The sequence below is a fragment of the Urocitellus parryii genome, chromosome 2 (assembly GCF_045843805.1).
Source record: "Urocitellus parryii isolate mUroPar1 chromosome 2, mUroPar1.hap1, whole genome shotgun sequence".
In the NCBI taxonomy this organism is placed as follows: domain Eukaryota; kingdom Metazoa; phylum Chordata; class Mammalia; order Rodentia; family Sciuridae; genus Urocitellus; species Urocitellus parryii.
In genome coordinates, this window is record NC_135532.1 from 177,228,219 (window position 1) to 177,255,520 (window position 27,302).

At 39.5% G+C, this 27,302-nt stretch overlaps 1 protein-coding gene across 1 annotated transcript in view; it reads left to right on the forward strand.

Annotated features, from left to right (window-relative positions):
* Positions 1-27,302, forward strand: part of Atp13a4 (ATPase 13A4) — a 95,954-nt gene that overhangs the window by 43,704 nt on the left and 24,948 nt on the right. Inside the window, exons 10-23 of the mRNA XM_077795541.1 lie at positions 112-288; positions 1,345-1,502; positions 2,121-2,309; positions 4,255-4,316; positions 7,713-7,863; positions 9,767-9,853; positions 10,060-10,213; positions 11,312-11,423; positions 16,198-16,322; positions 20,866-21,029; positions 21,858-21,980; positions 23,121-23,200; positions 24,615-24,657; positions 25,053-25,162. Of these exons, the coding sequence (XP_077651667.1) occupies positions 112-288; positions 1,345-1,502; positions 2,121-2,309; positions 4,255-4,316; positions 7,713-7,863; positions 9,767-9,853; positions 10,060-10,213; positions 11,312-11,423; positions 16,198-16,322; positions 20,866-21,029; positions 21,858-21,980; positions 23,121-23,200; positions 24,615-24,657; positions 25,053-25,162 (1,735 nt within the window). The remainder of the gene's footprint in view (positions 1-111; positions 289-1,344; positions 1,503-2,120; positions 2,310-4,254; positions 4,317-7,712; positions 7,864-9,766; positions 9,854-10,059; positions 10,214-11,311; positions 11,424-16,197; positions 16,323-20,865; positions 21,030-21,857; positions 21,981-23,120; positions 23,201-24,614; positions 24,658-25,052; positions 25,163-27,302) is intronic.

A 27,302-nucleotide genomic window follows, 5' to 3' on the forward strand; every position in this document is an offset into this window, starting at 1 on the left:
TCTGCCACCGGTTGGCTCACAGCAAGTGTGTGTGGGGTGATAAGTGACTGCAGGTATGATTTACGTGGGTGAAGATGTCCCACCTCACTATGAGACGCTTGTTTTCTGTAGGAGAAAGTATCCCGGTCACCAAAACTCCATTGCTCAAGACAGACAGCTTGGTGCCCTGGAAATTGCAAAGTGAAGCGGATTACAAACGGCACATCCTCTTCTGTGGAACAGAGGTCATCCAGGCCAAAGCAGCGTGCTCGACTTCAGGGACTGTGAGAGCAGTGGTGCTGCAGACTGGTTAGCATCCCTACTCCATGTTTTTTTTCCCCCAGGACTGGGGATTGAACCCAGGGGTGCTGTTACCACTGAGTCATACATCCCTGACCTTTTTGATTTTGAGACAAGGTCTTACTAATTGGCTGAGGCAACCTTGAACTTGAAATTCTCTTGCCTCAGCCTCTCAAATTGCTGGTGTTACCAGTGCACGCCATTGAGCCTGGCTTGTGTTCTTAATTTTAATGAAATATTTCTATTCAGTTTGTCTAATGCCTTAAATTTGCGAGGTGAGGATCAATTTTTAGATAACATACCCAGTATATGTAAATCTATGTATTTTAAATGCCAATTTGCTAATTTAACTATGGCATTTGCATTTTAGTAATAACAATAATACTGATGACAGTAATCACTATGCACTTTGCAGTTTATAAACTATTTTCACACCTCAAAGAGCAGAGTAGCTGCTTACTGCTCCCCCCGCACCACCACACTTTGTGCATGAACATTCTGAGGCTACACAATTCAAGGAACTTTGAAAAAAATAACACAGCCAGAAACTGACAGAGCTGGTCTTGAAATTCAGGTCTTCTAAACCAAATCTCAAGTTTATGTAAGGTTAAAAACTGAAAGCTTAACACTGAAAATTATTAGAAAAGGGAGTTAATCAGTATTTATTGGACCATTTAATTTTAATTCAAGTGAAGGGTGTGTATATATGCATGTGTGTGTGTGTATGTATATATACACACACACTCATGAGGCATTCCTTAAAATAAAATTGTATTTGGAAAAACTGTGCTCTGCCCCCCCAGTATGTGGCTTCTTGGGTTTGGAATGCATTGACATTGGAAATAGAGGGAAGGAAGGCCAGAGAGAGAACTGGGCTCTGAGACAGGTAACATATTTCCATTTTAGCAATTATGTGTTTCCCCAATTACCATTCCACTACCATTGGATTTAAGCACTATCTAAATGTCTCTAGAGGAAAAATAAAGGCCATGTTGAGGTTTGGAAGAGCATCAGCAGTTGGATGTGTCCTCCCCAAAAAAGTGAGATGTGTGTTTGCCATTTCAGGATTCAACACTGCAAAGGGGGACCTCGTGAGATCCATTCTTTACCCCAAGCCAATGAATTTTAAGCTCTACAGGGATGCCATCAGATTTCTACTGTGCCTTGTAGGGACGGCCACTATTGGCATGATCTATACTCTGTGTGTCTATGTGCTCAGTGGGGTAAGCTCTTTGCTCTTTTGTTAGAGATACACATTCACTCTTTTCTGTGTGTTTTATGTTCTACATGTTGACCTTATTCAAGGTTGTAGTTTACAAGCCTGGGAAGCAAAGCCACACTCTGAAACATGCTTACAGGCCCCCAGTTCCCCAGTGGAAACAATTGATCACTAAGTTCCATGATAATAGTTGGGTCCTGTGGGATTGTGTGATAAAACAATTTACTTATTGAAACACCAACATGCTTCTACTCTTGCACACTTTTCCTTCTTTTCTTTACACCATTTTTTTTTCATTTTCAACATATTCATTTCAATAAAGTAGTAGTTTGTAGCTATTAAATGAGGGATTTTCAATAAAATCAGCTTCCCAGTGTTGGTGAGGTCATAGTAAACTGGCGCATTGCTGTTAGCAGCATGAATTATTATGAACTTTTTCACTTCACTTTGGAAAAAGATATTAAGAACCATAAACATGTCATGTCCTTTGACCCACTGATACCATTTCTCAGAATTCCACCTAAAGAAGTAAAAATAATAAACAAGGGCAAAAGTCATTTGCACCAAGTTGTTCATTACTGAATTGTCCCTAGTAGCTAAAGAATGGCTATCTATCTTCCAGGAGTCTCCTGAGGAGGTGGTCAAGAAAGCTCTTGACGTGGTCACCATCGCAGTCCCTCCTGCCCTGCCTGCTGCCCTGACCACGGGCATTATCTATGGCCAGAGGAGGCTGAAGAAGAGAGGTATCTTCTGCATTAGCCCGCAGAGGATCAATGTGTGTGGACAGTTGAACCTTGTCTGCTTTGACAAGGTACGTGCCCCCTCCTCTCCCTTATCACTGTTTTTATCTTCATGGTCATCAAGGAGAGGGGCTTCTACTCTTTTCTGAGGCAGGAAACACAGGCTATGGGTACCTGACTTCATTTTACCTCTGGATGGGTATATGACCTGGAAAAGGTCACATACGTCTCTTGGAGCGTTCAGATTCTGGCGTTTAGGGAGAGGGGAGTCGGTACTGAACAGATGAGTCTTTTGGGTCCTTACAGCTTCATTATTTTATGAAAAAAAAAATGAACTAAAATAGGATTATTTCCCTTGGGGTCAAAATCTTCATATAAAAATCCAAAATTTAAGCCCTTTTCTGTGACTACTGCTTTATCTCTAATGCTTAGAACATTGCCCGGCAATATAGTCAATGTTCAAGAAATATTTATTCAATTAATGAATGAATAAAAAAGAAAGAGCTTATTTAAATGTGTTTTACTATAAGGCTTGATTACAATAAAGCCCTATGGCAAACCCTAATTTTGTGCTCTTCTCTGTAGTTTATTGCTTAAATTTTTTCTTGGTTATTTGCCAGTTATTTCCAATCAGCCTCTTATCCCACCTCCTCTTGAGGGCTTAGTTTATTTGCATAGTTTATACACACATAAGCTGGGGAGGGGGAGATGGATTGAAGACAAGATGGAAATGAAGGGTATCATAGACCCGTGAATACAGGTCAAGGCATGGCAGTAGGACTGCAAGAGGGTATGACAGGACATAGTTACTGGAAGAGACTGTGGACCACGTACCTAAGACATTTTTACATGGTCTTTTGCAGCATGGAGCCATTGAAGGCCTTCCTTACTGCCATTGACTTCTTTCCTTTTAATTTATTTCTTTTATTGTGCTATAAGAAACAGAATATAAATGGTTATCACATTAACCATTATGAGTGTATCATCCACTGGCAGCAAGCATACTGTTCTGAAACCATCATCATCATCCATCTTGAGAAATTTCTTCATCTTCCCAACCTCAAACTCTGCAACCACTAAACAGGACATTGAAGAATTAATGGGATTGGAGCTGTATTTTACAGTTAGTGGAATCACCAAGATATGTCCAAATGAAAGGTTGACATGGCTTCTGCCACCATTCAATATCATTTGGTGGATCAAACTAACATTGTGAGGTGAAACATTCTTTTAAGAGGTCATATCAGTGTACTTGGAAAAAGTCACAGGAGTAGGAGAGATAATGGTGACCTGGATTTGAATAAAAAGGGCAATAATTGTAAGTCATTGTCATCCTTATTAGCTCTACCTACAGTGCTATGTATTAAATTAAGTACTTCATATAATCTCATTTAATCTTTATAAGGCTTTGTGCTGCTGATCATGTTACAGATAAGAGCTCTGATATTTAGAGCTATTAAGTAGTATTCCCTGTCCTGTAGATGGAATTTGGACTTAGTCTGAACTCTTAGACATTATACTGTACTGAGAAAAATAGCAACACAAACTTTTTTACCTACTAGGTGTCAAACAGCAAACCATTTCTTCAGAGTAATTTTACAAACATTGCCCTATAGGTAAAAAATTCTACTTCATCACTTATTTCTGGTGTCATACTTTTACTTCTACTATAAAAGCTGAGAGTTATCTTAGAGCTCTTACAGTCTTCCCAAGGACTTGCCCTCCATTCAGTCTACCATTAGATCTTCAAAATAGCCCTCTGAGGAATGTAAGGGACATGCAGTTTTCTTCCTTTTACCATGGAGGATACAAAAGTTCACAGGGATCAAGTGCCAGCTTGTCATAACTTATTTGAGTCCACCGAAGCTTTTGCCCAAGACTTCAGATACTCACTTTATCATGGCACTCTGCAATAATGTGCTTGAGGCATGTATTTCTCCATTAAAGAAAACCTGACCTGCCTTCACTGGGGGCTGGCGGGATCTCAGAGTAATCCAAGTATTCGTTTCTGTTTAGACAGGCACCTTAACAAGGGATGGCTTGGATCTCTGGGGAGTGGTACCCTGTGATAGGAATGGGTGAGTACCTTCAACTAGTGCATTACAATTTCTCTTTTTCCAGAATTGCATGTTTACTCTTGAAACTCCTAATGGAGGAATTTGGGTTGCAGCTTCGGTCAACAGTGGTTGCCATCTGTTCATTTAATTCCTCCTCTTGGGTTCTTTCAGGCCTTCCTAAAACATGCATATTTTCCCCTACTTCCTCCCCAAGACCATACCCTCACAAACCCTGGAGAGAACACGGAGGTCTGGATACCACATGCAAATCCTTGCTGATATATAGTTGTTTTCACCATATTTGTTAGAGGCCTGACCTTGGTTGGCCAGTATAAGTAATCTGGATGGTACCAGGACACTGTCCTGCAAAGAGGTGGCATTCTTTGTATAAACTGCAGCCTTTTAATGTGCTGGGTGGGAGGAGCACACACACTGACTTTTGTGCCCTGAATTTCAGGAAGAGGAGCATCTGTGGGTCCCTACCTAGTACCTATTTTTCTTAGTATTGTGATTCCAGGAACTCTACCTTCTGGGTTCTAGAAACTCCTAAGCCCTTTCCCCACTTTTTGTTTTTTCAAGGAAAGACTCCTTTTGGCACTTTTGGACTCTGTGTATGAAAGATTTGCACAACCCCCTCCTTCAGTCCTCTTATGACCACTATGAGTTTTCCTTTCCGCCTGCCATTTCACCCCAGGACTCTCCGATGTGGTCGGAACAGGAGACATGAAATGCATTTGACATTTATGAAAGTGGAAGCATTTTTCCTCTAACATAATCTAAATCATAAACCATTTTATACATAAACAGCAGGTTGTGGTTCTTTTGCATGAGGCAGACAACATGTTATCCATGAAATATTTTAAATTACGCATGCTTAATACATCATCATATTTAAATACCATTTGTAGTCAAGTCTGTTTTCTCACTTAAAAAATTATTCTGGTGCTTCTCACCACTTTAGTCTACAGAAGAAACCTTTACTGGTGTTAAACTTTCTAAAGAACTTTTCATTTTATCTAGAGGATGCATTTGAATATATACTGGGGTTCCTTATTCAAAGTGTTTTTACAAAAATGTTACATTTGTTCAAATATGTGCACATCTTGAGAGCAATCTATTTCTCATTTATATTTGTATCCCCAACGTCGCAGCAGTGAATCAAGTGCACATAGTAGGTGAACAGGAAATGTTTATTCAAAGGAGCCAAACATTTTCTGGTTTTCGAATGTCCTATTTGTGAATTGACATCATTTTATTTCCCAAACTTAAGAAATCTCAATTTCTAAAAGTAACCTACTACATTTAAATAAAAATAATTGATATAAAGTTTAAAGTTACCACTTGATCAATTAAACCTGCCTCCCTCATTCCCTCCCTTCATTCTTTCCTCCCTGCCAAAAGGTCAAATTTGGCTACAAATGAGAAAAACAGCAATCTAAAATAAAAAACATAAAATGACAAATTTAGTTAATGAAATTTAGTTAAGAAAGAGTTTTTTTTAATTTGAAGTGGTGATTTCATTATTTTAAAGTAGGTTTTCCTTTAAAAGTTCCATATAATGCAAACAGAAAACACGGTTATCAGAAAAAAGACCCTCCCCCACAAAATCACAGAAATCACCTACATCGTCTATTCTCCCTATGCATTTTCTTTTTTAATTTTTTAATTAATTTTTAAAATTTATATATGATGGTGGAATACATTACCATTCATATTACACATATAGAGCACAATTTTTCAAATCTCTGCTTATATACAAAATATATTCACACCAATTTGTGTCTTCATACAAGGAAAGAGATTGAAATTTTAGGTAAGAAGTCAGTCCCTGACTCATAGGTTATCAGACATCTTCTTGTTAAAGATCAGTTCATCTCTGTTCAATCTCATCTTTTCCAAAAAGGGTGGGACCCATGTGCCAGATACATCAAGTCATTGAAGGGTACCTGGGCTTGATAAATTATCAATACTCAAATAAAAATATCAGAACAGGAATGATAGAGAGTTCTACATAATTGGTGTGCTAACCAGAACCTGGCCTGATTGCTGGCACTCAGAATTTTATCCTCAGAATTGCAGACTGATAATGAGAGTATGTGCCACTATAAAACCAAGATCTTCTTTTTCAGATCTGTACTTTTCAGTGTGAGCTTAAGCTTCTGTGTCAACAATATTGCTCGTGATGTCTTCCTTTTTGATATTTACTAAAATACCACGGGGCATGTTGTAAACCACTGAGATAACTTGTTCTTTCGACACATATTAATGGATTGGACCCAAAGAGTCAATAATAAGCCAAGAAGTGTTTGAACTTTAGTGTGACAAAGGAAGCAGGAAATTCAGTGTCCCTATTATTCAAAATAATAGGCTTATTCTAGAGCCCACATTTTAAGATGAACTATAACAAATAAAACTTTTCTAAGGAAGCTCTATAAAGGTGAGAGGTCTGGTAAAACTGGCATTGGAGGAAGAGCTAGAGGTTTCTCTGTAACTCCAGAGGAAGGCTGGATTAGGGGAAAGGATAGCAGAACTGATCCACAAATTTGAAAGAAGTTGTCATGGGGAGGAGGGACAGCAAGTAAATTCCAACTGGCTCCAAGAAGCAGAATTTGCCTCTATGTAGGAAAAAACTCCTGCCCTTCAAATACCCTGTGGATCTGAAATACTGCTTTGCAAACCAATTATCCTGCTGCACATGAAAGCAGAGGCTGATCAACAAGGTTGCAGAGGATACCCTCCTCGAGGGCCTAAGACTGAATCCAATAGCTCACATGCTGAATTAGTGAAAGAATTCTGCACATGGCATTTGAGTTGTATTTCCCTGATTTCACATGAGGCCCCTTTCCATAGGAAATACTGGGGAGAATGGAGTAATAGGAACATTAAATGCCAGTGTTGAAAAGAATGTGGGATCTTTTAAAAAATGTTTTTAGGGTTCATTTCTTCACCATTATAACCTTAAAGATTTCCAGGAACCAACTCATTCATTTCCTAACTGTCTACTGGGGGGTCAAACATTCTGTACATTGACAGAGAGAGAGATGGAAGACACAACCCTGCTCTGAAAGATCGATTGTTCTGTCCTCAAGGTTAGAAAAGAAGTGATCTGGTGGTTAGGGTGGGAGTGAGGGGCAGCACTTCTAGTTCTTACTACACCTCTTCAATTAAATCAGTCCAAAAGGAACAAGAAAGAGAAAGAAAAACAGGGTTGCAAGACCCTCAGAAAACTTTCTCCTGTTCAGCAAACTCACCTAAGGATGATGGTTGAATGAAGCACTATTAATCTGGGGAGATTAGAGAGTGGGTATGGGATGCAACAAAGCTTATGAAATTTTTTTTTCTGACAGATGTTAATCTCTAGAAAGCTCCATTTTTTGGCTTGGGGACAGGACTGCAGCCCTTTCTCTTTTCTCCTAGCTTCCAGGAAGTCCACAGCTTTGCCTCGGGCAAGGCTTTGCCATGGGGCCCTCTGTGTGCAGCCATGGCCAGCTGCCACTCTCTGATCCTTCTCAATGGGACCATCCAGGGAGACCCTCTGGACCTCAAAATGTTTGAGGCCACCACCTGGGTAAGCCTCTGACCTTCCGAGAATCTAAGCTTCTTCAGTTGCCAGCGCAACACAGTCTGTGTCACAGCCACCTAATATTTACAAATAGTGGGGTTTCCAGTATGGAGTAAAGGGAAAACTAGTGTAAGGCTAGTCATCTCATCTGTACAGTACAACTAATAATTGTATCTACGTTGTAAAATTACTGTGAGGACTAAATGAGATGGTATATTAAAAAGTACTTGGCACAGTTTCCTGGCAAATAATAGAAGTTCCATGGTATTACAATATAATTGTAATTCATACATAATTCCCAACTCATTGTGCTGTTCTATGTGCAATGTCTGTTTTCAATGTTTTCTAGAATTGATTTGGTGAAGTGATAGACATGTTAGTTAGTTTCATTGACCCCTTCTACAACATGCATAGGTCGAGGCATCATGTTGCACCCCATAAATATTCACAATTATCATTTATCAATTTAAATATATAAAAGAAAAAAAATCTCAGAACATGAGAATTAGGAGGCACTGCTATCCACAGTGCTTGGGATAACTCACGGTCACCAAGAGTTTTATGGCCATTAATTTGGTATCAATTCTGTTTCTAAGACAGGAGATGACAGAAAGGAAAACTACTGTAGACCTTCCATTGAGACACTGAATTGGCTGTAAGAGTAGATGCTACAGTTCAGGAATCTGACTCTACTGGCTCTGGCTTTTGCTCTGCTATAATTAACTCCTTGGTCCTGTAAAGTTCTCACCCATGTTGGGGCCTTGATTTCCATGACCGTAAAAAGAGGGGATTGAATGAGACCAATGTTGTTACATAGTATAAGACAAAAAAGCTGGAATCTAGGCAGGCATGGTGGCACATGCCTGTAATTCCAGTGGCTCAGTAGGCTGAGATACAAGAATCACAAGTTCAAAGCCAGCCTCAGCAAAAGTGAGGTGCTAAGCAACTCAGTGAGACCCTGTCTCTAAATACAATACAAAATAGGGCTGGGGATGTGGCTTAGTGGTTGAGTGCCCCTGAGTTCAATCCCTGGTATCCTCCAACCCCCCAAAAGTTGGAATCTTTTCTTTAAAGGAACCCTTACTAAGAAACCTTCTTTTAAGACCAAATATTTGGAGGTTTTCTGGCTCAGATAAAGGTGGAGGTAAAGGAGGAGATTAAGAAAAACACATCCACAACTGCTTGCTGCTCCAGGCCCTGTGAGTACCCCTGAAAGAAACAATCTTTAGCTTCTTTTGAACTCTAGTAGAGCATGATTCTGTAGCAGTCTGATGTAACTTTGCCAATCCTTCATCCTTTCTGGATTACTGTTTCCATATCTTTTTCAGCCACTAAATGAGATGATTACAAAGCACTTTGATATCTTCAGGTAAAAAAGTTCCTTTGATTATAACTTAGAGTCATTATTATGGCAATTACTGAACATTAACCACATCCATCACAGTCCCTGCCCTGTTCTGCCCTGCCTGGAGGACCATCAGTCCATATTAGACAGAGGGGGGACAGCAGAGTCCATCATGCACTCCAGGAAAAGCAAGACAACAAGGAGCCTGCTTCACACAGAATAAGCCTGGCTATTAGTGCTCACTATTTTCAAGTTAAGCTCTTCCGAAATAAAGAATGAGCCTTTATATGGCATACTCCAACAGAGAAAGCAGGATAAATTGCATGAATAATTCAGAACGTCTGCCCTTCAAGTTCAGTAGCATTTCCAATGCAGTATTTTTTTTTTTTTTTTTTTTGCTGTGGTGGAATAGGTCTGTTTTGTCTCCATCTAGCAGAGGGAGGAGACACAGTGAACACTGAGGTGGTCTGAAGATTTGCTCAAGAGAAGGGTTTGAACATAGTACCAGTGGATGAACAATGTATACATAAATCTCTACAATGAAATATCTTGTTTGTGAAATAGGAAATGGCTGTTTCTGGGGATGATTTCCACATCAAGGGAGTGCCGGCATATGCCATGGTAGTTAAGCCCTGCAAAACAGCCAGCCAGGTAAGCCTTGCGTGTTGTTCACCCTACAACACCCAAATTCCTAGGGAAACTCCCTTTTGGCCCACAATTGTTGAAAGCTCACAGATGCGTCTTTGAATTTCAGGTGTGAAAAGTGGGACATTTCCTCTTTGCTAAAATGAGGATTGAGGGAGAAGTAGCTGATTCCCAGTAGTTAGATGTCCCTCTTTTCCCCATTCCTCCACCAGGTCCCAGTGGAAGGAATTGCAATTCTCCATCAGTTCCCCTTCTCATCAACACTGCAGAGGATGACAGTCATTGTCCAAGAGATGGGAGGTGACCGACTGGCGTTCATGAAAGGTGCACCAGAGAGGGTGGCAGGCTTTTGCCAACCTGAGACAGGTTAGTAATAGACTTGGATTATAGCAGGCAAGTCTGTCTTTCCAGCCAAGTATGCCCCAAACACGTGATCTGTAATACAATTGCCTGTCATTGGTCAGCACCAATTGGCTGACTCATTGGCACTCCGAATTCAACGACAAAATCAAACTTGTATCTCTTACTTCTTATATTTCCCAGTTTTCCATTTTAGGTAATGGTATCACCCATCAACCCCTATTTAGGAGTCATTTCTCTCCCTCCCTCTCCCTCAGGGTCTCAATCTTGTCTGTTGCTAATCCACAGTCTCATCAGTATATCCTTTCAGACCCGCTTTATCCCTCATTTGTTCAATAGTTGGTGAATTTTTGTCCCCTGCCTCCAGTCTCCCTTTCTCTGACTCACCTATCACCACTGTGTGGCCACTATATATATTGTCATTTGGCGGCTTCTCACGATTTTACTATATCCTTAAATTCCTTTAGGATCATATATAAGACCTTCATGATCTGACACTGTTGAACTTTCCAGATACACTCATTCCTCTCCTCACATCCTGTGCTTCTTCTGAGATGAACCAACTACACAAGGCTTGCAGTCTCATGCTTCCTGCTCAGGGCACATGGTGCTCCCTCAAAAGCAAAAAAGTGCTTTCCTTCCTGCATTGCCCACATCCGCCCAGTCAGGCATATGCACCACTAAGTGTGCGTGTAACATGCTGGGCTCACTAGGATCGCAGCAAGGATCTCCTATGGTTATACTGCTAGTATACTAGCTTTTACCCGATTCGACAGAAGTCCTTAGAGCAGAACTTGCATTGTAATCTCTACATAGCCAATTCCAGGCACATAGCAGACTCTCAAAAAATATTTATTGATTAAAACTGGAGAGAGAAAAAATTCTACCCATTCTCTATCCTTTTTCAAATGCTTCCACTCCATTTCTGCTTCACTGGATGCTGCAAAGTCAGTCGTGGCACTAGAGTTATATTTATGATTTTCACTGACTTGTTTGTATGACATTTTAGAATTGTGTTTTCTTGGGTAAGAGCTGTCAAGAATTTCCCTACTTGTAGCAGCTAAGTAAATATTGCATACTAATCCTGTGTTGTTTTCTGAACAGTCCCACCTAGTTTTGTTAGTGAACTTCAGATTTACACGACACAGGGGTTCCGGGTCATAGCACTGGCCTACAAGAAGCTGGAAACTGACCACCACACAACCTCCTTGACAAGGTAAAGGGGAAAGATTTTGATAAAGAAGGACAGTTTTGTGGGAAGATGCACCAGCCTGAGATGGGACTGAGGGGTTCTGGGTGGTGGATGCAGCAACATAGCTTGCTCCATCTTTGTGCTTGAAGTGTCTCTGGCAAACAGGTGTATGGTCACCCTGTTTTGCTGAAATCACAAAGCGGATATGAACACTGACTGGAATAATTTGTGAGAAATAGCCGTATAAAATGTGAAAGATAATGCGATTTTATGGCTTTGTGAAACCACATATGAATATAACCAGCCTTTCAGGTTTGAAATTGTGGTCATGCTCCTGTTGTTGAAATTATAATCAGTGGATTGGTTGGATGTAATGAAACATAACATTTGCCTGAAAAAAAAATTCTTAATAAGGAACACACAGCTTAATGAAACAAATAAATATAACATAGACTTACATAATCCAGGAAATGTTTGCAGAAAAACAAAACAAAATGTTTCCAGTGGGGTCATACTAAAGAAAGTTATGATTTTGCATACATTAAAATAAAGATACTCAGTAGCTAAAATGGATTGAGTATTTATAATTTCAACTTTATTTGTTACGATTTTATTTTCCACTGTTTTTATGCTATGGTTTTTAACTTCAAAACCAGTTCCAATAGTATATATCAGCCACTACTAGCTATACCAGTATGGAGATGATCAAAGCTCATTTGGTTATTTAGGATTTTAAATTCGAAAGGTTTTACATATTCATTTTCAGTATTATCATACCCAAGTCTTTCTAGTTTACCTCAAAACTTTTCCTTTAATATGCTAAAATAAAATTTATATGTAACATTATTTGTACATATTCTTTGTATAAGCATAATACCCTCCTATAGAGTTAAAAATAAAAGCAAAAATAATGTACCACAAAACGGAATGGTTCAGTAAATGCTAAACTGACCCTGCTAAAACAACACAAAGAAGTTGCTTGCATCTGTGTACAGAATTCTTGAGATTTCAAGAGCTTTAAATGCAGACGGACACAGGCCTGGTACATGGTATAGTCTGAATACCTCAGTCTTGCTGTCAGTGAGGTGATTCTGTGATTTGTCAAATAACACTTGATAAAACTTCTAAAAGATAATATAATCTCCCCATTTATATAGTTGTTACACTTCCACAAAATTCAATAGGGCACAAACATATTTTTTTTGTTTATATGTAAACCATAGCTAGGGGAAGTATAATAAAAATTATGATTGTCAAATAGAGGAACATTATCTATCAATAATAGTATAGTATGCTATACAGTAATACAGTAGTATAATAAACAGTGTAAGTCTAAATTGACTTAGGAAAAATGAAATTTTTTTAGATGTCCATGGATATTTAGTTATCAAAGCTACTTGGGACATGGCCTAATTCTTTATGCATTGGCCATCACAAAAATATTTCAGACTTGCCAAATTTTTTTCCAAAATATCCTCTAGAGGCAGTTGTGTCCCTGCTGAGAATGACTGATGTGACCAACCTTCTAATTTTGTGAATGGGCAAAGAAGCCCAGAGGGGGAGGTGATTCATTTAAAGTTATTGAACATTGGATACCTGAGCCTATCGGGACACTCCCTGTGGAGCCAGCTTAATGTGAAACTTTGGCTATAACACCTCTAGATATTTTTGTAATCTAATCAACTCAGTTCCAGGTCTTTCAAGTCAGAGATCTAAAAGTGAACTTTGAAATTGGATGTCACATTTTGAAGAAGAGCAAACTTGGGTCCAGGAAAAGGATGTGCAGAATTAGGAATGGTACTTAGTTTCCTGAGAGTTATTTTCAGGGATATAGCAAGATTCTGGCTACCATGTTTCTGCTACTTTTGACTGTTATAATAGGTGTTTTGGTCAGCTATTTCAGTGCTTTGACTAAAGAAAAATTGGAGAGGGGGAAAATTTATTTAAGGTCTCATGGTTTCAGAGGTCTTAGTCTATGGATAGCAGGCTCCATTCCTCTGGACTCAAGGTGAGGCAGGACATCATGGCAAAAGAGTGTGACAGAGGGAAGGAGCTCACATGGTGGTCAGGAAGCAGAGAGAGAGAGAGGTCTCCACTTGCCAGATACAAATATATCCCCCAAAGCTCTGCCCTCAATTCCTACCTCCTCCAGCCACATCCTACCATTCAGTTACCACTCAGTTAATCCTTATCAGGGGATTAATTCACTGATTGGGTTAAGACTTTCACAACCCAATTATTTCTCCTCTGAACCTTCTTGCATTGTCTCACATGTGAGCTTTTGGGGGATACCTCACATCCAAACCATGACAATAAGTATTTGCATGCTCATAAGCTATAGATTCATAATTTGGAGACTGGTATAAGTACCCAGACCTCACTGGGGAACACGTGAGCAGCAAGTATTGGTTATGTCATTGACAAAAGTATTGACATTGTAAATTCTAACTTTCAAAGTCTGGTGGGGTTTATATGTGAATTTACTTATAAGATCCGATCATAGGTTGTTAACTTGTTAATTTGTCTCTCTTGTCTTAACATCATATCACCACTGTATATGCTCAAAGTTACATGAATTGGCTTATCCTTTGCTGATCCCTGATTGAGACATATTTATATGTTTGTTTATTTATTTATTTTAATTTTGCTATGTGTGTGTTTGTGGTTACTCAGGGTGATTTCAACACTATCATAATCTCTTTGAAGTTAATTGGCCCCTTTATTTATATTTCTTCCTTTAGAAGTCACATAGATTTTAAGAATGTGAAGCGTAATCATGAGGATGACAATTCTCTCTTTTTATGAAATCCATCATTCTTTGTTAGTTTTAGAAGCTTCAGATGGAGGTATGATGTCTGCGTAGGAAGCAGGAAAAGCCTGCTATTCTAAGGTGCAGAGTTTGAGACTCCTCAAGGGATTACTCCTTTTCATTTCTTGCCTCTGATTGAATCCTCAGGAAAGGAAGAATAATGGGATGTTAAGAGTTAGCAGAGACCTTGGAAATCCTGACACAAACTGGGCAGGGTGACCTACTCACGGTCACACAGGAAGGCAGTGATGAGGACTCCAGTCTCCTGGTGGTTGTGCAGTTGAGCCCTCTGAAGGGTTTATATGCCAGAGAAACTGGAAATACCAGTATTAAAGAGGGCCGTAGGCTCTGTCAGGTGTTTACCCCGGCAGCTCTTTTCTTGCCCTAATAGGGCACCTTGTGGTTGGCTTGTGTCATGTCATCTCTGAAAATATCTAAAGCCTGAGGCCTGAGGATGAGGGTCACAAGAATCAGGACTCGATTAAGTTATCCTTCAAGAACAAGCTCAAATAACACCTCTTCCAGAAGGCTCTCATCACTCCACCTATAAATGATCACACTCTGGCTCCCTGGAACTCTGATTTGTACATCTGTCACAGAGCTTTCCCTAGCTTTCCATATAAACAAGGTGGTCAGTTCTAGTTCTCCCCCCTGGTTGAGGGTGAATCTCTAGATTCTAGTCTCTACATATTTTCTCAGTCTTTCTCCTTGATCCTCCTATTACTTCACTTATTAGATGCTCAATAAATGCCAATGGGCCTAACACACTGCCTGAGATCACAGTAGGAACCTTGAAAAAGGAAACGAAGTTTCCTATGTTGCATGGCCAAACAAAGTCACAACAGGTATCAGAGCATCTTTCTATGTGGGGGCACCAAATGGGAACACTGAACACAGCATTGAATCACATGGTCTTGCCTTCAGGGAGTAGAGACAGATCAAAAGGTCAAGAATGATAATAAATGGGCAAATACAAGCCAGATAAACTGAGGAAGAAGCACAATGGCAAAATGCTTAGTGAGCAATTATTTCCACCTGAAAAAATCTTTTATTATTTTTTAAAATTTTTATTTATTTATTTATTTTTTGTTAACCAGGTGCACTTAATCACTGAGCCACATCTCCAAACATTTTTTAATTTTTTTAAATTTTGAGACAAGGTCTTGCTAACTTATCTAGGGTCTCTCTAAGCTTGATGAGGCTGGCTTTAAACTTGATAACCTCCTCCCTCAGCCTCCCAAGCCTCTGGGATTACAGGAGTGTGCCACCACTCCCAGCAATCTGGAGAAATCTTAATGAGGGAGTAGCATGTGAGTTAAGACTTAGAATATAGAAAGGGATTCAATAGAAGATCATCAGACTCTATTACTTCTTTCATGAAATAAAGAAAAACTCTAATAGTTTGCAAATGCTAGAGATAGCTAAGTACAGAGCCTACTCATGGTGAGTGGTCTAACTTGGTGGGGGAGGGTGGGAGAAGAATACAGTGACAGATAAAGCTGGAAAGATAGTTTGGAACCAGATCACATGGACACTTACATGCCAAGTTCAGAATAAGGAAGGCCATCCTTCAAAACCTGCTCTCAGGTGACTGAAACTGTGTCCATTCCCTGTTGCCCAGCGGAGGTATCAGGAGTTTTCTGCGAGCATCACTAACTCTAGGTCATGGCCCTGGCAGGTGTGAGACCCAGCACTAAGATGCAAAGGGTGGCCTCAGCAAGAGGGCTTTAGTGGGTGCTGTTTTCATCTGTATTTCAGCCAGAATTAGGCAGGGCTGGTGTCTTGTCTAAATGAATCTTAGAAGTCTTTGAATATCTAATCCTAAATACTTGGTCCTGTAGAATGTTCCTAAAATTGTCCTTGTATGGGGGATAGGAGCCTTGGAAATCTCAATTACTTGCAGACTCATATGTATGGTGTGTGTGTGTGTGTTTGTGTGTGTGTGTGTGTGTGTGTGTGTGTGTGTATCAATTTTTTTTTTCCATGCAGGGAGAAGGTAGAATCAGACTTGATATTTCTGGGATTACTGATCTTGGAGAACAGATTGAAGGAAGAGACAAAACCTGTCTTGGAAGAGCTCATCTCAGCCCGGATAAGGACGGTAATGATCACAGGTACAGGGCAAAATGTGCAGTAAAAACAAGAGACAGGGATTGACTCACTTAGCAAATGTTGTTGATGGCCCATGCTGGGCAGAGGCAGGACTGAGAGCTGCAGATGGCAACACAAAGTCAAAGCTGTGGCCCTCACCAAGTTTCCATCCTAGCAGGATGTCAGAAAATGATGACAGCATTTGCAGTCACCTAGCAAATGCTGTAACCAATGTTTTCAGGCATACAAAATAGTGCGATATGGTAAACTGTGTCTGACTGACCGCACTAGACGAGGCAGTTGAGAGTGACTTCTCTGAGTGGTGGCATTTAAAATAAGATTTCAATGGCAAGAAGATATGAGCCATGCAAAGATGAGTTTCATTGTTCAGGTTAGGAGAAGAAGAATGCTTTGTCCATGTGGTCTCTAAACTGTGTCAAAGGCCCATCAATATCAACATTAATATTCTGGAGATAAAAAGAAAATGCTGTCCTTTCTACTCCTCATCCCATTCCCAGATACCACAATCAAGGGAGCACCAAGAAATGATCGCTCAATAGAAAAGCATCAACTTTCTTAGGGAACACTTTTCGGTGGGTGCCATAATTTTTTAACGGTGAACAGCTGACTTCCTCAAGAATTTGTGTTTTTGAGAATGTGCTGTCTTCCCTTTCTCTCCTCTCCTAGTCAGATGCTTTTAATTCTTTGGCCTTTGTCATTGAGACACAATATTTCCCACCAAAGCACTTACTCCCCCCACCCAGTGTCCCTGAGCCCACAACAAAAGCTGGGGACCCTGCACTGCTGTTACTGCCCTTATATCCAGACCCATTCTAGCCCCAAGGCACTTACTTCTTGCTGTTTAGTTTTCTCCTCTTGTGGCCTCAATCCAATTTTAGGTGCTGCTGAGTTGGTTCACTACTTATGAGCCTTTCTCTGAATCCTTCTGTTTAAAAATCTTTATTTAGCACTCACGTACTTATTTTCATAATCTATTCACAGCCATTAGATGTACAAATCAGAGTGCATTACTCTCCACCCTTTCTCTTCAACTCCTTTTAACTTCACATTAAAATTTTGGCTCTGTTTCTTTCCTTCCATGTTTACAATCTTTTCCTCTTTGGATGGGATCAAGGGGTGAAATGCTCTCTGATTTCTTACATATCCTGGATAAGATTTTTGTTCCTGACAGAGGTGTGAGTCAAAGTTCTTTTTTCTTAACCATCTGTATGTAAGTACTATTTGAACTTTTTTAACTTGTTATTTTGCCTTCTGACTTTTGATATTATAAAAATACAATGCCAGTCCATTTTGCAGCCACTTTTTCTTTTCTTCATATAATCTTTTTTTCTTTAACTTTGCAATTTAGAAATGTATGCCTATGTGTGTGTGCTTGTGTGTGTGCATGCACACATACACATGCACACATACACATATATATAAATTTACATATATATTGTAATTAGTTTAATTTGGAACATAGAGATCACTTTAAATCTTTCTTTCTTCCTGTTCCATAAATATCCTTTACGGTTCATTTAATTATAGCCTTTGTTCACTGTCTTGGAATTTCTATTATTCACAAAACAGGTCTCCTGAATTTATTCTTTCAGTTTCTTTATTCTTTTGATTGCCGTATTTTAATAATTTTGCTTTATGCTCTAAGATTTTGTTGTTGTTGTTGGGGGGGCACCCAATTTTTCCAAATCATAGTACAGGTCTCAACAATGATCCTTTATCTCCTTTAAGTCACATAGTAAGTTGTCAAGAAAGATATTTTGGGTTGGATGTGGCTCTAGAAAACCTTTGTTTTGTTTTATTTCTTGGTGCTGCATTTGGCCACCCTTTGTGCTCTCATTGTTTTCATGCAGGTTTCATGATCCCCAGTGGCTGATGTTCCTCACCAGTCATGAGGTCTGGTGGTTCTGCCTGATCTTTCCTATCCAACTTCTGGGAACTCTTAGATTGTTATAAGTTCTTAGATTTCTTTGGTGACTGATGGTCAGGCCTGGGCTGTCCATCCACACAGTGGATCTCTCAGAGGTGGTGGAGGCAAAATTGGCCTGTGTTGTCAGGTGGAGGGCTGTGGTCACCCTGCTGAGGCTTCTGGCAGTGGGGAGCGGGGTGTCTTTCAGCCATCAGGACTCCACAGGACCTTCCCGTCTCAGTTACTATAGCTCCTTCCCACAAGCTCAGCTCTTTTGAGGATCCTCCTAAATACTGTGCTAGAATTATTCTTAACTCATCAGATATTATATTATTTCTTAGCAGTTGCTCTAGGAATCACAATATTCATACCTATTATTTCAAGAAGGCTTACAACCAAGAATGTCCTTGCCCCTGTTTTTGTATGGTTGTCGTAACTTTGACATACATAAAAAACATCCACTGGACAGTGTTCTAGTCTTTATCTTCCATGATAGAGAGTTAAAAAACATACATGATGAAAAAAAATAGATTTTATGTTTACTCAAACTATCATTTCTGTTGCTATGTTTTTATTTTTTAATACAAATTAACCTCTGGTGCTACTTCCTTTCAGTCTAAAGAATTTCTTGTAGACCTTCTTTTTGAATGTGTCTGCTGGCAATCAGTTATCTGAGTTTTCTTTCATCTTAGAATATTTTTATTTTTTCTTTATTGCTGAGAGATGTTTTCATTAACTGTAGGAGTCAAGTTGACATTTCCTTTTCTCAAAATACTTTAAAGATGTAATTCCACTGTCTTCCTGCCTCCATGGTTTTTGATGAGAAATCTGGGGTAGTTTGAATCATTGCTTTCTTATCTATAATGCGTTTTTTTTTTTTGTTGTTGTTGTTGTTCAACTGCTTTTTTCTTTAATGTTTAGCACTTTGAGTCTTCTGTGTCTGGATGTCGTTCTCACTGAGTTCATCCTGTTTGACTTTCACTCAACTTTTTAAATCTGTAAATCTAAGTCTTTCACCATATTTGGAAAGTTTTCTGCTATTATTTCTCCCAATATTTTTTTCTGTGCCAATCTCTTTCTCAGACTTTACTGATGTGAATAGGAGTCCTTTCCATATCCTTGAGTTTCTTCATTTTTAAAAAAACCTTTTTATCTTCTGTAGACTGTATAATTACTATGGATCTGTCTTCCAGTTCACTGACAGTTTCTCTTGTTTTCTCCATTCTGCTTTCAAGCACGTCTGGTAATTTTTTTTTTTTGTTCCAGGATGAATATATATTAAAAAAATTAGGCAAAGTATTTTTCAATCCTAATGTACCCATTTGGTCCTTTTCTTACCATTTATTTCTTGAGAACTTCTGTCTTTCCATTTGTTTTGTGAGTACTGACATTTGCCATATAAAGGAGGCTTATCATAATTCCTTAAAAATTGGTTATTTCAACATCTGAGTCATCAAGCAATTGGCAACTTTTTTTTAAAATTGATAATTGGTCAGATTTTCTGGGTTTCAGTATGTTAAGTATCCTGAATATCTTGAATATTATGTTGTGAGACTTTGAATCCTGGATCCAAAGTTCTGTCTTGCCCGTTGCAGATGATGCTTCTAACATTTGCCTAGATAGTCAATCTTTTGCTATGATGTTTGGTTCTGTCCCATTCAAGGATTGTTATGTCAAATGGGAGGATGATTTATATTATACTCCAATTCCTGAAATTTCTTTGGGTCTGCTTCACCCAGGCCCGCTCTGGGTTGAACCCCAAACTGAATTAGTCTCCCCTTTCCAGCTCTTTTCTTTCCAGAATTCTCCTCATATTCTCCAGATGACCCCTTTCCTGGCTTCTCTGACCAGAAAGACTGGGTTTCTCTTGGAGTTTTAGCTGCTTGAATTTCTCTGGGACTAGAGCCAAGGTTCAAATCAAACACATAAAAGGAAAGACAAAAAAAGCTGAGAAACTCACCCCTTCTAGATTGCTTCTTCAGTTTGATTCCCACAGTCTGCTTGCTTTCTTCCTTAGAGTCCTTGGGCAGTTACTTTTTTGGTGGAGGGAAGGTACCAAGGACTGAACCCAGGAGTGCTTAACCATTGAGCAACATCTCTAGCCTTTTGTTGTATTTTATTTAGAGACAGGGACTTGCTGAGTTGCTCAGGGCCTTGCTAAGTTGCTGAGGCTGGCTTTGAACTCACGATCCTCCTGCCTCAGCCTCTGTGGGCATTGGGTACTTTTTGGGTTGTGTTCAATGCTTTTAGTTGTAAGGAAGGGAGAGAGAGATTGTAGTGGGTTTAATTCATCCTGGCTAGAAGTGGAACCACCAGATTCAATATTCAAATGGCAGGGTTTCCCTAAATGTCTGCAAAGCCCTTAACAAATGAGAGAAATAGATTTTAATTTTGTTTATTATTTTTCCTTCCTACCCTCTGGCAAAAACACATTGGTAGGTGATGGAGTTACCTGATGAAAAAGAGCCAGAACCAGAAAAGGGGTCATGAAATTACAGGTTAGATCTAGAAGACACCTTAGAAATGTTCCACTATACCCCTAAATAAGGACTGAACTCCTCAGCCTGGCTTTCCCGGCTCTCATGAGTTGGTTCTATCTCTTCAACCTCTCTTCTTAGAACGCTCAATTTTTCTTCTAGGCGACAATCTTCAGACTGCAATAACAGTGGCCAGAAAGTCTGGGATGGTTTCTGAAAGCCAAAAAGTCATTCTCATCGAGGCAAATGAGACCACTGGGTCCTCGTCAGCATCCATATCTTGGAAATTAGTAGAAGAGAAGAAACATGTTTCATATGGGAATCAGGTATACCTCAAAACAGAGGGGCCACATTTCCTGACTTGTCTCATGATGTTGGTGATGGACAGCTCTGATGGGCAGAGTGTCAGAGTGACCTAGAGTCCACCGACATCCCCAGGTGTCTAACAAATATGCAGTTCAATGAATCCAATTATATCAGTTTTCCCCACTGTTTCTTCTGTGCTCTAAGGTATGGGCTTTCCTGAGTGCCGGAAACAATCCATCTTTTATACTTAAAAAACTTGTTGGCTTTGTATGAAAGAGCAAACAGTCAGCAGAGCTGTGAATCTAATATCTTATTTTTCCCTTTGCTTGTCTGCCACCCCATTGGGTTCAAAGGGGATTTAGTCCCTGAAAGAGACACTACTGTGTGCATTGGAAAATCAGACTACATCCTCAGGGGAGACAATACAAAATTTCATTCATTTATCTTCAGTCTTGCCAGCAATATTTCCATTGTGTCCTTGTGAAACAATATTAATTCTGTAAGGAAAAAAAATAGTAAGTGCTCACTTCAGGGAGAGATTTGTTAAGCTGCAGGGCTTTTGTATTTTACACTTGAAATGTGTGAAATGTGCTCTTCCCTGGGACTCACTGAGATCAAATCAGGATAAGAAGAGGACATGAGTAAGTGTTATTCTCCTGTTCACTGGTGGCTGTGATGTGCGAAGATGGATCTAGCAAAGAGAAAGTACTTCTCTGAGGAATCAGGACTGGAGTGTGACTTTTAAAGAGAGACCTTCATCTGTCTTCATTCCCTCTCTCTAAAGTGCTTGTGGTCCCAAGCACTCTAGCAGGTGGAAGAATGTGAAATAACTGTATCTCATTTTGCAGGACAATTACATTAACATCAGGGAAGAAGTCTCTGATAATGGCAGAGAAGGAAGTTATCATTTTGCCCTAAGTGGAAAATCCTTCCATGTTATAACTCAACATTTCAGCAGCCTACTGCCAAAGGTGGGTTCTTAGAGAGTAATACTCCATCTGCAAAGATACTGATGACCTCACATAGCATGGTCCTAAACCACTTTAAACTTCAAAATAGGTAAGATATATATACCTAGTTACTTTTACATATCATAAGAGAGAGATATTTCTGCAAAGGTTACTGTGGTCTTGTTTCTTATTATATTTAAAATAAATAAACTTGATAAGTAGGTTTTCCTCCTACTTATCAAGTTTATCTATAGGATTGAAGTGTGAGTGATATTTTAAATCATAAGAACTGATTTTAGGTTGCTGTCATTATATTGCCTCGATATGTGTGTGTGGCGGGGGAGGGCATCTCACAGTATGGAGGAAATCCTGCAATTGTACTATAAAGCAGACCAAGAATAAAAGAACTCCATTAGGCTTTTGATAGAGGGCCTATATGCTAAAGTTGATTAACCTCAAGTTTTTCTTATGAAGAATGTGCTTATAATAAGGGCAGATAACTTACCTGCCAAAGAATAAAGATCTTGAGGGAAGTTGAGTTGAGCTTACTGCAGAGAAGAACAAGAAACACATAGATCTAACACAGAAGAATTTAGACTTTGTGGAAAGAAACTTAAGTGGGCAGAGCTGGTACATACAGGTTTTTATGCCCTCAACGGTTCATAATCCATAGCTCAAATTAGGTTTGGGATAACAGCTGAGTTTCATAATTGGTAAAGTCCAGGCAGCATGATTAAATCCAAGACCACAAATAATCACCATTTCATCATCAGTTTCTTCTCTGCCTGTTCTGACCAATTTTCTGAGAAGCAGTTGCTTCTTTTTCTTCTCCTGGAGTCCTGACCTTTTGCTAAGCTGCAATTTCTCAGATTTTGCTTGTTCAAGGTTTCAGCAAGTTCAAGATTTTTCAGGACCTCATTTTTCATGGCAGCTGGGTTGAATTCTTATAAGTCATTATTTTCATAAAATATCTTATTAAGCTACCATCTTTACTGATATTTTGTCTCCATTGTCATTTACCAGATGACAAAAAATCTCAATGTCTGTATTAAAATTCCAAAACCTTGGAAACAAACATCACTCAATGTTCTGAGTGGTATCATGTATTTCATGTATGACCAGCCAACATGATAAAACTTTTCCCTTTCGGATTCCTTATAGATACTGATCAATGGGACCATCTTTGCAAGAATGTCTCCTGGGCAGAAATCCAGTCTGGTGGAAGAATTTCAGAAACTGGAGTAGGTTCTTTGCCTATTCAGGTGGCATGAACTACATGGAGGCTTTAGAGTAAGGGCAGGGGGGAGTGTGAGAGGTCCAGGGAGCTGCTCAGTTTTGCTAGGACAATGGTTTTTATCCTGGCTGCACATGACAGTCATTGGCTGAGGGAGCTTTGAAAAAATAGCAACACCAGGACCACACGGTCCAGAGATTCGGGTGTAGTTGCTTACACAGGGTTTGGACATTTGTATTTTTTCAAAACTCATGGGAGTCGATTTTTGTACCCAAAGTTGAGAACCACTGTACTAGAATATCAGGAGCATGAAAAGGTATGGAGAGAAATAAGACTGAAAGACTGACTTAAGCTCAACTCCTGACAGTACAATGGGAATTTAGACTTTATTTTTATAAGCTATTGTTATGATCTAGGGAGATTTGTATGATCAGGGATTCACATAACCCACCCCCAGCATTAAAATATTCTTATGCTAAAGCATCCTTTCCATCCCAAATCAGAAAAAAACACAAAGACTCTCCATTTCTAGTCAGAATAAAAAGTTCACATAGAGTGCCCATCATCCGGGACCCTGTATTTCCTGTTCATGGACCTCATGGAGTAGCCACGCTAGACCACATCCTACTCACCTGATTCAGTCCTTAGGAAAACTACTCAATTTACAAAGCCCTATCTTCCTTACATGGTTAAACCCAGAGGTATCTAGTACTTACAGGAAGGCAAGAGAAAAGTGCAGCTACTTTGTGAAAGCTCTTGTAGTACTTGTCATTTAAGAAGCTGACTCTCCATAATCTTTTTCAACACTTCCAGAGAGAAGTGTTTGTCCAACCTCAAAAAGCCATCCTGAACTGGGGACGTGCTTTCTTTCTTCCACTTTTGGGTCTGGCACATCATGTTTTAGTGAGTGACTGAGGACAGGATGGATTTAGCATGAGCAGCGCAGCAGCTCACCTGCTTATCACTTGGGAGCTCATCAGGCACTTTCCCGACAGCACTTTATTTCACACTCAGAACACTTTGCAGAGGAGAGAAATGAGGATGCAGGATGGTAGGATGCCCAGGCCCAACTCTAGATCTTCTGGTTTGGAATCTTGTGCCCGCCCCACCACATTCTGACATCTCATCATGGGATCATGTACACCCCCAGTTTTCAGCCAGGAAGGCTGCTCCCCAAGCAGTGAAGTACAGTGTCTCCATGAAACACGTGGAGTCAGGAATGATGCGTTGGATTTCACCATCCATTATGTAAACTACTCAGTTACATTTCACTTCTAACAGACCCTTCGGGAAACTCCCTTAGAATAAATGATAAGGTTAAGCCCTAAGTAATCATGGACACTTTGTTTTTCTTAATTAGAGAAATTAGCTGGTAAGATAGCTTTGATCTTCTTCCACCATTTCACATGATTCCCTTTTAGTTATTTTGTAGGTATGTGCGGAGATGGAGCCAATGACTGCGGGGTAAGTAGCTGCCAGTGGGTGGCCATAATTTCTCAATAATACGCACCTGGAGCTCTTTAGAGACGGTACGTGCTGGGATATATATATACCCTTTGCATTTCTCATGATGGATAAACTGCTGGTGAGGATCTTAACCAGAGCCAGCCACACCATGACTCAGAAGTCGGTATAGGATAAACAAGGCACAATTTGGTTCTGAAGGTGCCACATCTTTGGCAAGGAGCCTCAATGCCATCTCTTTCTTATATGCTGGCTGGGTAAAGTCTGGTCGACTTCGAATTAGGGCTGAGACCCAAGTTACCTTGTGGTGGGCTTGACTGGCCTTTTCTTCTGTGTCATCAGGAGAAGTGTGTGTGTGTGTCCTCACAGGTCATAAGCTGACTCTTTGTTTTCAGGCCTTGAAAATGGCTCATGTGGGCATCTCTCTGTCAGAGCAGGAGGCATCTGTGGCCTCACCTTTCACTTCCAAGACTCCAAACATTGAGTGTGTCCCTCACCTTATCAAGTAAGTGGGCATCTATGTTATCTTCTCTCCCTTGAATTTGAGTACAGATAACATTGTTCTGCCTGGGAAAGGCCAGCATCCCTATGTGTGGAGAGGGTCACACAAAAGTGCAAACATAGCCTCTGCCTAACAGACTGAGCAGAAGTTACGAATAACAATGGAAGAAAAACACCATTTCCAATGGAAGATGTTGACTGTATTATTTTCAAAGTGTTGAAATCTGGAACTTGTAACTGCTTTGAAAATGTATTAATTAGCCTTTCTTAATCTATCTATCTATCTATCTATCTATCTATCTATTATTGGGGATTGAACCCAATGGTACTTTACCACTGACTACACCCCAGTTCCTTTTTCATTTTTTTTTAAATTTTGAGACAGGGTATCCCAAATTTGCCCAGGCTGGCCTCAAACTTGCGATCCTCCTACCTCAGCCTCCTGAGTGCTGGGACTACAGTGTGCCACTGTGTCTGGCCCTCTTATTTTTAATATGTATCTTCTTAGATGCTTTATACTGGGAAGTTAAAGACATACACTTAACTTCCTTCCCTTTTGCATCATTATGCTGCTTTGGGTACCTTTTCCATTCTTGCCTTTCAAAATCTATACTTATCTTTGCTTCCACTAAAATCTGCCTTGTTGTTTTATTTTTCTTTTCCCAGAATATGTAATTCTGTGGCATTTTGTTTGAATGGTAGCAATAGCAGTGTAGACGCTCTTGATGATTATAACTAGTTTAAAAGGGGCTTCAGCACCCACATTATCTTATACATCACACACCCTGGAGATATAGGAATGGCAATTATTTCTTTTACAAAGGAAGAACTTGAGGCTCAGAGAACCTGGACATAACTGATATGCTCAAGATTGCATAGCCATATAGAGTCAGATTGTTTTAGAATTGAATTTATTTAAATGGGTTCTTTTTATCTGCAAATATTATACTTTTACCATATTAAATTAATTATCTGACCAGCTTCTTCCATTTAAAAATTAAATTTATTCACTTATTGGGCAAATATTCATTGAGTGGATACCTAGCACCAGGATCTCAGATAATACTTAACCGATTTTGATAAATAGTGTCAAGGAAACAAAAAGAACGGTGTGAAAGGTCAGAAGGTGATTGGGGAGGAGAAATGGACAGTTCCAGACGGTGGCTTGGCAAAACTTTTCCAAGGAGGTGAGGAATGAGAAGAAACTACCTTTGGGGCAGAGAAAAAGACAGTAGAAAAATCCTGATACATTAAAAAACAAACAAACAAACAAAACTGTTTTGAGAGTCAAGTCTTAGCATCCCAAGAAATGATTCTGATCATAAGTAAATTAAAACCTTATTCTTCCTCCCAAATGAAACAGAAATGGCATTTCATGAGTCATTTATTTCATGCTTTAACTATGTAGTGTTTACTCAGTCAACAATAACACAAAGAAGTCTGCTCATTGCGTCTACTCTGTTTAAATTTGACATATGAGTAATTTGAGTGTGCATATTGTTTTAGAAAAACTTAAGACTGCCAAAATGAAATTTGAATCAAATGTTTGCCAACCTCCTGAAGGTCCTGCATGAAAATGGATCCCAAACCTGAAATTTTATTTCTGTCTCTTCCCAGAGGAAGAAACTGAGACAAGGGAAATCACCTTCCAAATCAGATCACATTAGTGCATAGTATTTTGAGTATTTATTAACTTTGTTTTTAGTATAATGTATTTAGTGGTACATTTATATAATTCAAGTATTTTTTTATTGATTATGTTTAACAACTTGCTTATAACATTCCTGAAAATTTAACAATTGACTTTCAAGAGTTAGTATAAACCAGCAAAATACCTCTGGTTCCACGAACATAGGACTTTGAAAATTGGAATATCATACAAAGATACAAATATCTTGTATGAGGTGTGAGACTAGCTCCCAGATCCCCTGATTCTGAGGTCAGGAGCTTAGCCACTGCCTGCAGAAGGAACAAGACTAGATATAAGTCTGGGCCCCATTGCCAGGTCAAGGCCTCCAGACATCAGCCTGGAATTAGGCTTTCCTCAACATCTCGTCATGCAGTGTCCTGAGCCAGGTCCCTCAGTCTCAAGGCTGACTTACTCTGTCAGACACAAAATGGTAAAATCAGATGTCTGATTTTTT